General features: G+C 41.2%; 1 protein-coding gene and 1 non-coding gene across 2 annotated transcripts; both read right to left on the bottom strand.

Moving 5' to 3' along the window:
- Positions 1-1,268: 1,268 nt before the first annotated feature.
- CXCL17 (C-X-C motif chemokine ligand 17) lies at positions 1,269-11,053 on the bottom strand. The gene is made up of 4 exons (XM_006903850.3): positions 10,946-11,053; positions 4,642-4,722; positions 3,897-3,998; positions 1,269-1,524 (listed from the first exon to the last, which is right to left on the bottom strand). Exons 1-4 carry the CDS (start codon positions 11,022-11,024, stop codon positions 1,430-1,432), a joined length of 357 nt encoding a protein of 118 aa, XP_006903912.1. The 5' UTR covers positions 11,025-11,053; the 3' UTR covers positions 1,269-1,429.
- On the bottom strand, positions 3,133-3,251 carry LOC112477640. Its single transcript, XR_003045544.1, has one exon. It is a non-coding gene; the product is annotated as a 5S ribosomal RNA (ribosomal RNA).
- Positions 11,054-12,032: the final 979 nt, after the last annotated feature.

The following is a 12,032-nucleotide window of genomic DNA, read 5'->3' as shown; positions in this document are numbered from 1 at the left end:
TGTGGGCTGACCACTGCTGGCCCCCACTCCTGTGACAAATGAGACCCTTCTGTGCCTCCTGCTTTGGAGGATGGATTAGGGACAGGAGGAGGCTGTGTGCTCAACACTCTCCTACCACAGGGGAGGGGCTTGCCCTCTTGTGTCATAAATAGGGCCCCACCCCACTTACCACTCAGTTAAAATGTTTTTTTTTTTTCCTCATAAGGTAGCATCCCAATTTAGTCATCTGTTTCATCTGGGATGACAGAAACCAGATTCTGGATGAGTGTTCCTTTTTTATTCTCCCCTTCTGATATTTGAGGAAAGGGTCGAGGGGGAGGCAGTCTCAATACTGTTATAATCTAATCTTTTTCTCTTTATTCATTTATTCAAATGGTTGCCAGTTTAACTTCTTTATATTATTGCTTTATAATTTCACTCCCACGTTTTTAAAAAATGATGACCTCCTGTTTTTACAGCTTGAAGCCCTTTACAGTGGCATTCGAGATCTTTCACACTCTCTCTCTAGCTCTGAAACTATGGTTCTGCATGTATGTCTTCTGAACTAGTTTGGAAGCTCACAGAGTACAATGATCATTGATGATGGATCCTAGATGATGATGATGATGATAACAATCGTAACTCTGTGTTCTACATGCTAGGAAGTTGTGCCAGTTTTTAAAAAACCTATATTATCTTTAATATAGGTTTATCTGATTAACTGATATAGGTTTATCTATATTATCTGATTCATTGCTTTCTTTGCCCCACCTAAGTCTTACCTCAGAAAGGTTAGTTGAGTTAAAAAATAAAAAGTTGGGCAGTGGAGGAGGGGAGAGGGAGAGAGAGGGAGGGAAGGAAGGAAGGAGTGGGTGGGGGTGTGAGAGAGAGAGAGAGACAGAGAGACAGAGAGAGAGAGAGAGAAGAGAGAGAGAGAGAGAGGGAGAGAGAGAGAGAGAGAGAGAGAGAGCGCGCGCGCGCGCGAGATGCAGCAGAGGTGACCGGAAGAAGTGTGTGTGATTGAGTTTGGCGTGAACAGAGTAAAGTGGGTCGTCTGCATTGAATGTGAGTTGCCAGACCCCATTTGAAAGAAACGACTTTGACATATTACATTTAAAAATATTTATTGACTTCTGTTTGCTACTTTCCTGGTTATGTTTAAGTTCAGGTGGGACCAGCTGGGAAGCTGGGGTTTCCTAGTTTCTTTCAGGTAACTAAGTTTAAGCCTGGGTAAGGAGAAGGCACAGGAAAAGACTGACAAGAGAAGAAGGCACTAGAGGGAACAATAATCAAAATAGTCATGGGAAAAATGCTTTTCGAGAACACTGGAATGATTTAGGGGGTGGAGACAGGGAAGGGGAGCTTGAGGTGGGAGAAGAACATCCTCTAGGTGTGCTTACTGCCTTCTTGGCTGAGAATGTTTCATTGGCGGAGTGGGCTCTCAGAGTTCCTACAGAGGCAGAGAAAAGCTTGCTAGCTGACAACGTTTGATAAATTGCTGGCAGGCTCTGGAGGGCTTTTTTGGCTTCCTGTGCCTTTGGTGCCCTAGGGTGGAAATAAAGGGGAGAGACTAGTGTTAAAAAACATTTAATATTTTTAATTTTTACGAGACCTAATTATAAAAGTAAGACTCATCCAGTGGAAAAAAAATTAAAACTAAAAAATGTATCCAGTGAAAAATAAAAGGACACCCCCACTGCAATGTCCACTCCCACTCCCCAGAGCTAACAACTAGTGTTAACAGTTTACTATAGTCTTATCTATCTTCTTGTGTGTAAACATAATCGTTTGCTTTAAAAAACAAAAATGAGATTATACTATACATATTGTTTTGCTCTGTACCTTTAACACATCTTGTTGCAAAATATTATACATCTATAATAAAAAGTCCATAAAAACTTATATGTGCAGTTCAATAAATAGTTATAAAGCACATATTTGTGAAACTACTACTTAGGCCTAGAAATAGAATACTGCCAGCAGGCCCCCTGCTCCTTTTCCGATCACTATCCATCCTCTCTGCCTCACAGAGGTAACCCTGACCTTTACAGCAAGCATTTACTTTTTTCTTGATTGTTTTACCACTTATTTATTTATTTCTAATAATTTATTTTAATTTTGCCTATTTTTGAACTTTGTTGATATAAAATCATACTGTAGCTATTTTCTCATGTCTCAGTTATTTTTACCTAATGTTATTTTTTTAAGATTCATTTACTTTGTTATGTGTTTATTTATTCTCACTAATATATAATATTTGAATATATCACCATTTATTCATCGGTCGATTTTCAGTTTGGGGTAGTTACGAGCAATGCTGCTATGAAATTCTTGTACATGTCTCCTGTTGTCTATAAGCATGCATTCCTTTTGAGTATTTACCTAAGAGAGGAATTGCTTGGTGATAGAGCTTAAATTTTCATAGATAACTGCCAGCACTTTTTTCTCAAAGTGATTTACCAATTTACACTTCTGTTAGCAGAATATGAGAGTTTCTTTGCCCTACTCTTTGCCAACGGTTGATATTGTCGGATTAAAATTTTTTTTTTTTTGCCACTCTGATGGTATATAACGAAATCCATTTAGTTTTAACTCTCATTTTCTCAGTTACTGGGAAAGTTGAGTGCCATTTCATATATTTGTTAGCTCTTTGGATTTCATCGTCTCCAGAGGGCTGATTCGAGTCTTTTGACTATTTGTCTGTTGTATTGCCTACTTTCCTTTCATTGATCTGTAGGAATTCTTTATGTATACTGAATATTAATCCTTCGTCAGTTATATATATTGCAGATATCTTCGCCTACTTTTAGATAGTCATTTTATTCTTTCGATGACCAAAATTTCTTAATTTCAGAGAAGTCATTTATTAATCTTTTTTTCTTTTATGGATTATTTTTTTTTGTATCTTGTTTAAGAAATCCTTTCCTGCTCCAAGGTCGTAAATATATTCTCCTCTATTCCCTTATAAATTTGTCTTTTAAATTTAGATGTTTAATCCACTTGAAATTTATTTTCGCGAAGAAGGCCAAGTAGGGGTCTCTGCAGCTTTTTTACTTAATGTGTTGTGGATATCTTTCTGATTGACACATAATGATTTACCTCTTTATTTCTGACAATTGCAGAATTGCCCAGTTTGCTTTTTTTTTTTTTTTACGCCTACAGCACCAGGTATTCCTAGGTGGTCTCCCATGCAAGTACTAACCAAGCCCGACCCTGCTTAGCTTCTGAGATCAGATGAGATCGGGCGTGTTCAGGGTGGTATGGCCATAAGACCCAGTTTGCTTTTGATGAACATTTTTAATTTCCATTAATTTGTCAGTACAAATACTGCTATTTTTAATAAACTTGTACATAGATATCTTTGAGTATCCATGTTAGTATTTTATAGTAGAGATATCTTGAAATGAGATTACTGAGTTAAAAGGTACACAAATTTAGATTTTTGATAAGTAGTACTAAATTGTATTTTACTTCCATCAACAGTGACAACGATCCTGATTTAGCCCATTCTTGATAATATCATAATATCAATCAGTTTAACATTTTTGAATTTAGTTTTCTATGACATTTGAAAACTTCTAGCTAGAGAGGAATCAGTTCTGTTTGACACTGACACTGGTGTCATCTTCAGATATCAGTGACCAAGTCCCCACAGCTCCATCTCTCTTCCCTTGGATAAACAATGGGGGTCTAAAATCTAAGACTTTGGCTCAACCTGTCTAGTATTAGGAGAATTGTATCCTGCTTTTCTTCCTCTTCCTATTTCCCCACAAGTTGACATGACTAGAAAGGACTGAGATGTGTGTTTATCCTGGTCTTCATTTCACCTCTCTTGCCTGTTTTCAACCCTTGCTCCATCCCTAGTTGATTCCACAGTGTGACTCTGGTTTGAAGAAGGTCATTCTTTTGAAACTTACTGGTTTTCTTCACATTGCTCTTGAGATGATCACAGGGACACTGCTTTTTAGGCAGCCTGGGTGCTGCCCTGACCTTTCTTTTAGGAGCTCTCAGGAACCAGTCTGAAATAACAGAGTTGCTGCTTAGTTGGGAAGGTTAGTATGTTTGAGAGTAGGGAGTAGGGCAAGGCTTTATTTGTCAACTTCCTTGCCTTTTGCATTCAGCAGTGGTGTGAGAAAAAGGGTCAATATGGAACCGGGGAGGTATTCAGATAGATATATTTCTGAGCAGTTTTCTTGACCTGTGTTGGCAAGAATTCGGTGGCAGGTGTGGAGAGGGCACCAGGTTATCATTAGGAAGACCAGAAAATAAGGAAGAAGACCTAGGTGTCAGTCTTTTGGTGGCTGCTTTACCTGGGGCAAGCCATTTTGTGCCTGTCTGATTTCAGTCTTACCTGTGAGTCAGATAAGGTTCAGAAGAAGATCCAGGAAGCTTTTGGAAGGCAGCCCTGGGTTCTTAGGGAAAAAGTAAAGGGGAAGGGGCAGGCAGAGATTTAGCTAGCTCTCCTGTACACCTTGGTTGGAGGAGTCCAGCTCTTGTCTGAGACTGAGGAAGGAAACAAGTGTTGGCATTGCGTGTGGGGGGCTGGTGGGGAGGGGGATGGGTGAGTCGGCTCGGATAACTTCTGCACTGGTCTCAGGGACTCGAGGGGAGGGACTTAGGATCACGATGGTGCGTTGCTGTTGTTGATACTGAGTTACTGACCTTTGCATTCACATTCTTGGCCGCCTTCCTGGAGCCACCTCCGAGAAGCCTGGCGTTTGTCCCTGTGGCCTCTGGCGACCCCTGTCGGAAGGAAACAGGTCACTTCCGGACACGGGAAATGGTCCCTCAGCATTTTGCTACCTAGGTCAGCGCAGTTCCAGTTCTCTTCCTTTTTGACTCATGGATCTAGGAGTATTTTACTCAAGTCCTCAAGAGAGGAGTATTTTAATGGATAAGGAATGGAAGTTGAAAGAAAATCTGGCCTAGAGAAGAGCTTGGCTGGAGGTAGGTGGAGAAAGAATGGCTTCTGGATGGACGAGAGGACAAAAGATGGGGCTTAATCAAGACCTTCCCTTCCCCACCCTGTCCTGACACACACGTTAAAATCCTCATGAATTAAGGAATGAGAACAAGGAGTGATAGAATCTTCACCTGACCTCCAAGTTTACTGTGTTTGAATCCCTAATTCCCACTTAACTATTAAAAGATGGTTGGTACAAAGCCATTCCTTTTTTGGCCTCTATTCAAAAAGGCCTTATCACCTGATGCCATCTTATTCCCATTTTATGACATCTAAAATATTATTATGACAATCAAGGATGGTGGCTTATATATAGACTTGAAATTCTGGAGCTAGAACTGGGCCCAGATGATGTGTCCTCTGTATAGTAGTTTCTGATATTCCCGTCAGAATTAATTGTGCCTTTGCATGGTTCCCCACCATATACGAATACAGCTCTATTGTTGCAGTTATAGCTTGTTGTTTGAAATCTGTCATAGACTCAATTGCGTCCCCTCAAAATCCATGTTGAAGCTCAAACCCCCAGTACCTCAGAGTGATTGTATTTGGGGATATGGCCATTAAAGAGGTGACTGAGTTGAAACGAGGCTGTTATGGTGGATCCTAATTCAATGGGACTGAAGTCCTCATAAGAAGAAGAGATTTGAACAAAGAGACAGCAGAGATGTATGTGCACAGAGGAATGACCTTGTGAGGGTACAGCAAGAAGGGGTCCGGCCACAAGCCAAGGAGAGGCCTCAGAAGAAACCAAATTTGTCAACACCTTGATCTTGGACTTCCAGCCTCTGGAACTGTGAGAAAGTAAATATCTGTTGTTTAAGCCACTCAGTCTGTGGTATTTTTCATTGCGGCCCAAGAAAACTAAAAATCTTTCTCCTTTCTAAACTCTGAACCAGTAGCTCAGCAGTCACTCAGCTGCATGGTTCCTGACACATGGTAGGCACTTGGTAAATATTTACTCAATAAGTGGACAGACAAGTTGTCTAGAGAGGGCCCTTCGTGGTCATGCGGTTCAGTTCAGGTCTCTTATTTCCCAGACTTGTGCCCTTTCTGCCACACAGATGAAGAGTGTTGCATCATTTCTCCAAATGCTCATTTCCAAATGTTCTCAAGTGCTGTTTTGAGTGCTGTTAAGACGATTTAAACAGGCAAAACCCCTAAGCTCCTGCCATCTACACTTTTCTAATATTTGATTCTCATTTGACTTCTGGCTCCAGAGAAAAGCCACAGAATATTAGAGCCAGAAGAATCTTGGTTGAATCCCTTCATTGAGAAGGTTTTTTTTTTCATTCTAAATATAATATAACTATATTAGAGAAAATTTGGAAAGTATGAATAAGGAAGTCTTTATTCTTATCAAACAGTGTTTTGCTGTGTTTCCTGCATATGAGTTTCATTATCTGATGATAATCACAGTATATGAACAAATTTCCTTTCGTTCACTTCATAAGGATATTGCAATGCCATCTTTATCTTTAATGATGGCACAACACCATGACAAATTGTTTTAACTGTTCTCTTGTTGCTTAATATTTAGATCGTCTTATTTTTGGATGTTGATAAATTTCTATGTGCTTGTAACTGTTTTCCAAATTTCATAGTATTGTCTTGGGCAAGGTTTCCCCAAGTGGAATTTCTGGGTCGAAAGCTAAAAACAGTTTTATGTTTCTTGATCTCATTACCAAATTTCTTTTAAAAGGGTTGTACTAATGAACCAAATCACCATCTCTTATCTTTCAGATGAGGAAACTGAGGTCCAGAGCGAGCAAACAAAATGCTGAAGTTCTTACAGGTAATGGCGACGCATCTAGAGATAAAACTCAGGTTCAAGAGTCATAGTCTGTTGTACTTTCTGTAGCCCTATGTGACCCTGATTTCATGGTGTGACTGAAAATGAAGCCTCATGTTACTATAGCATTTATGGACCACATTTATGATTTTTGCTATAGCTCTACTATGTGTACTTTTTCTTTAAATACATTTAATTTACTTAAAAACATTTTTATTCTCTGCAGTATTATCTGTGAGCTTATGGGTTTGGTAGATGATTAGATTTTTTCTAACATGCATTAAAATAAACATACAACTTAAAGTAAAAGCTACATTATGTTCTACTGAAAAGCAGTTTTGGAAAATACCGACACAGTGGAATAAGCATGTGCTTTGCATCCAGACAGACCTGGACTTAACCACTTGCTCTGCCACTTGACTATGTCTTGGACAAGTCACTTAGCTTCTTCGATTGTTGTTTCTCTGACTCGTAACAACTACCTTTCGGAGTTGTTAGGAATAAATGAGCTCCCGTGGGTGCCCCCTGTCCAAGCAGGTGTTCATTACATGACAGCTTTTATTGTGGTTATAATTGTGGACTTTTAGTTATTTCCCAAAGAGAGCGTCTATGCCGGAGTGTGAGGCTTGTTGCTTTTTGCTGACTTGTATGTGTAAAGAAGTTACATCCACTTGTTAGGACTTGTGGTAGATTTACCATTATTTTAACTTCCAGTTTCACTACATATTAGCTTCGTGATTTTGGACAAGTTGCTTAACCTTTCTGTGCCTCATTTACTTAATTTGTAGAATGGGGCTAATAGTGTGTGTGTGTGTATCCATCTATTTCCTAGCTCTGTCCACTAGAGGGCCTAGAAGCAATAGCGCCTCAAAGCAATGGGCAATACCTCGTGCCCATGATTTGTGAATACCACTCTCCCACAAAAGGAACTGGAGCTCCTAGGAGAAATGACTGATTCCAGACTTGTGGCAGGAAAGTACAAGATGAACCTGGAACATCTGGTGGTGTCAGAACTCTTAAAAAAAGGACATGTCAAAAAGACGTAGAAGCCAGTCTGTAGGAGCTCTCAGTGGCCAATTTTGAGACAACATTAACAATATAATAAAGAATGATAGTAATGGATTATAATCCATAAATATTCATGAGCCTTTACTTATATAAATAAATAGTCGAATAAATAAATGGGAGAGAAGGAAAAGTGTAGTAGGAATGATGGAAATAGAAAATCACCCTTTGGCTAATATCATAGAAATAATTGTCATACACAGGAATCATCAGTGGATCTTAATAATCAGTGAGCAAAAGTGTGATGAGAAGAACCAGGTTATTTGCAGAGTGCCTCTCCACAAGATACTTATTAATTGCAATGGGCAGAATAGTAACTTTACAGTAGAGAAGCCTGGCATATACCACCTTAACCAAGTGTTCAAAGTTAAGGTCACCAGCAGTGAGAGAGATCAATATCGTGGGCCTTCTGAGATAGTGCACCGAAAAGGTGCACGCACATCACTCCTGTGTCCTTGCCCAAAATGCATAATCTGAACTTGATCCCCTGAGGAATCATCAGACAAACCCAGATTGAGGGAAGTTCTACAAAATATCTGATTAATGGTCTTCAAAAGTGTCAAGGTCACAAAAAACAAGGAAAGCAAAGAAACTGCTCTAGATTGGAGGAGACCAAGGAGACATGATAGCTTTAATCAGTGTAAAATCCAGGATTGGATTCTGGAACAGGAAAAGGACATTAATGGAGTGATTAAAAAGTTTTGAATATTTGTGCATTAGGTAATCGTATCGTATAAGTGCTAACTTCCTGGTTTTGATCATTGTATTATGGTTATGTAAGATGTTATTTGAGAAAAATGAGATGAAGCATATACTGGAACGCTGATTATTTTTACGACATTTTTGAAAGTCCGAAAAGTTAAAAATTAAAAAAAAAAAACAAACATTAGATTTCTGTAAGGACTGAGGTAATATGTGTGAAGTGCCTCGAACAATGCCTGCCACACGGGAGTGCTTAGCACATGTCAGCTATTATTATAAATAATTTTATCTAATAAGTAATATTATAAGTAATGCATAAGCTATTATAAATAATTGATTTCCTGACATTCTCATATACTCTCACTTATCTTCCCCCCCGTCCTGCGAAAAGCATATTGATCATATATGTGGTTATTTTAAAAGATAAAGTAAGATCAGATTTTAGTCTGATGATTTTGAGGGTGTGGGTGGGGCGTTATTTCCTCTAACCAGGCTTATCCCTGTGTTGCAAAATGGCTTGGCGGGGAAGCCAGCCTTGATCTGGGCCGCCGGCGGTGGAGTTCGGTCTGTAATAGCGCCACCTGGTGGCTCTGTGAGCTTTTCGGATTCGTTGCCCTTGTGCCTTAGGAGCTACTTGAGAAATTCTACTCAGTCCACTTATTCAACATTCAATTCCTACCAGGTGCACATCATAGATCATGTAACCTTCACAAAAATTCTATGTGCTAACTGGTATTTTATTCATTTTAAGATTATAAAACTGAAGCTCAAAAAATTTAAGTGGGCTTTCTAGGGTTGCAAAGTAAGTGGCAGAACCAGGATTTGGATCTAGATTCCTTTGGCTTCAAGGCTGAGTCTGAAGGTCTAGGTAAGTCTGAACGGATAGCAGGTTTTGATAACTTTTGGTATAGAGTAGTGGTGCTCAGCCGGGGAGTGGTGTCCCCTCCAGGGGCTGTTCGGCAATGTCTGGAGATATTTTCGGCTATCTTATAGGGTGGGGGAGGCAGCTACTGATATCTAGTGGGTAGAGGCCACGTGAATGCTGCTAAACTTCTTGCAATGCACAGAATAACCCCTGCAACAAAGAATTCATCCAGCCCCAAATGTTAATAGAACTGTTATCAAACTCAGGTGTTGAGTGGTCAAGAGCAGTATTTTGAACTCAGAAACCTGAGGATTTATTCTTTCACTTGGCAAATATTTACTGAGTACTGTGCTGGATAGTGTGAAGGATATGGAAACAATATACCAAATTGTGTCACCAGGAGGTTATAATCTAGAAGGTGGAGAGAGTAGGAGAGTCATACCAATCCCTTCAGTATGAGGCAGAGTACGATAAGTGCAGCGAGAGAGTCAAGTTGGGGCTAAGCACGTTCTCGGGAGGGAGAGCCCACCTCTAGTCATGGGAAGAACCAAGGGCGGCTGTAGGGAGCAGCTGGCTGTGGAGCGAAGTTGAGGGGAAGGTACAAAGCTGGTGGGAAAGTACAAGACCTTCTTGGTCTCGTTTAGGTAGAGCCCGAAGCATTCTTGAGTGAGGGGAGCTGGTACCCAGAGAGGCAGGCTGTGGCTGGAGCTTTGCCTCCTGGCTCGGAACTCTAGATTGAGGACCTTAGTCTTGGGGTCTGTCATAGTGATGGAAAAACCTTCCCTTCAGAATGGTGGTCCTGGCTGTGGGACCCAGCAGCTTCCAGAGAGATCTCTCTACAAGGGAGGAGAAGTTTGAAATTGGGGTGGAATAGATTTTAGGACCAAATTCATGCTGAGTATGTAAGAAAGCTATTTCACCTCAGAGTAGCCCTGGGGGAGGTGGTTCTCTCGCGTGGAACCATGCATGGGGACAAATTCTGCGTGGTTATCCTGCTAAGGGCTAGGCCACCGTAGCCAAGGGTCTGCCTCCCGAAAGGTGGGCTGTTAAAACAGGGCTTGTTATGGCCAAAGCTTTGAATATGGATACTACCTGGGGTGTGATGCTTCTAGTTTATTACTTTACCGTTAACTAGTGTTAAAACTGTTAATGGGACGTCTGGCGCACTATAAAGAATATAAACAAGGGCTTCCTTATCTTCTACGAATGTCTGATCGCTCTCAACACCTTCACCCCACCACCACCAAGACGGGCCTTGGGAAAATTCACTACTTTTCTGGAAAAAGGATTGGGGGAGAAGGTAAGGGAGCAAATCTTTGTTGAGCGAGATTTTTTTTTTTTTCTTCGCCAGCTACAGTTTCAGACATTTTCACATACACTATCGCATTGAACTCTCAACACTGTGGATGTAAGTGCAGTTTTCTCCTTTTTGTAAATGAGGACATGGGCGCTGAGATGCCCCCAATCCCTGTAGCTAAAGGGAGCTACATTGTAAGGCTTTTTTTTTTTTTGCCTCCTTTTCTTTTCTGTTTTGCTCCCCCCCCACAAAACTGCACTTTTATAGAAAATTAATGTTATTTACCTGGATTCGGGTTGCTAGAGACCATGGACATCAGCATCAGTGGCAGCAGCAGAAGGAAGGAATAGATTAGAACTTTCATTGCGCCCGTCGGTGCTGCTGTAAGTCGCTTGAAGAGGGCGTAGGAAGTTCCTGGTCGGAGGCTCAGACTCTTGGGATGGCTAGGCCCCTGTGTTTGGCTTGGCAGTCTGCACTTTAATCCCACACCAGTGTTCCCACGAGGGGTGAGGACGGCTAAGTGACGCTGGCTTTATTAGGTAACAGGTAAGACTGTGTGTTTTACGGGAATCTAGGAGGTAAAACTGGCCAAACAAAAGACATGAAGCATTCTTAAGAACATAAGAAGTGACTGATAACTTGGCAGTGGCAATCGTTTTTCTCCTCCTTCCTGCCTCTGTATTCCACGATGTGTTATGATTTCTCCCCCAAGCCTTTTTTCTCCTTTGAACTTCCTTATACCTTTCAGTGGGATTTTCTAGCTTAATATCTGGCAGGAAAGTGAGTACTAAGGGTTGGCAGCAGAGAGGATGACACAGTTGGTCCCCCTCTGTCTTCCCTGCTCTCATCTTTGCTCGGCACAGTGTCAGCAATAGTGGTGGGGTGGCCTGGGTCGTATCCTGTCCTCACTATGTTTAATTTTCTCCATTTCACATGAGTGGGAAGCAGACTAGATCAAGGAGGACAGGCTGTTCTCTTTTGTCCGAAATGCGTCTCCTGGAGCATGAGTCAGACCGGGCCTCCTTGTTCTTAGGATGGGCCCTGCGGCTTAGTTACTCCAGCTTAAAGGAGAGGGAACTGGGTTGGGGGAAGACCCCCCAGTTCTTCAGGTCTAAGAGGGTTTGAGAAACAGGAACCACGGCAGGAAAGGGGTTTGCCCAGGCTGCTGGGGCTCTTGGGTCCAGACCCTGTTTCGAAATAGCCTAAGACAAATGAAGAAGGTGCCACTACACAGAATAAACAGTAAGGATTATAGAACATTAGCACTTACTTACCATGACTCATTCCAGAGACTTTGGGAAGTGCCTCGAAGAAAGAGGAGAGGCCAGGTTTGAATGTTGGGGGATATTTATAGGGATGGGGAAAGTTGACA

This window comes from Pteropus alecto, unplaced genomic scaffold (assembly GCF_000325575.1).
Source record: "Pteropus alecto unplaced genomic scaffold, ASM32557v1 scaffold920, whole genome shotgun sequence".
Taxonomy (NCBI): domain Eukaryota; kingdom Metazoa; phylum Chordata; class Mammalia; order Chiroptera; family Pteropodidae; genus Pteropus; species Pteropus alecto.
This window is presented reverse-complemented; position numbering and strand designations above follow the sequence as displayed.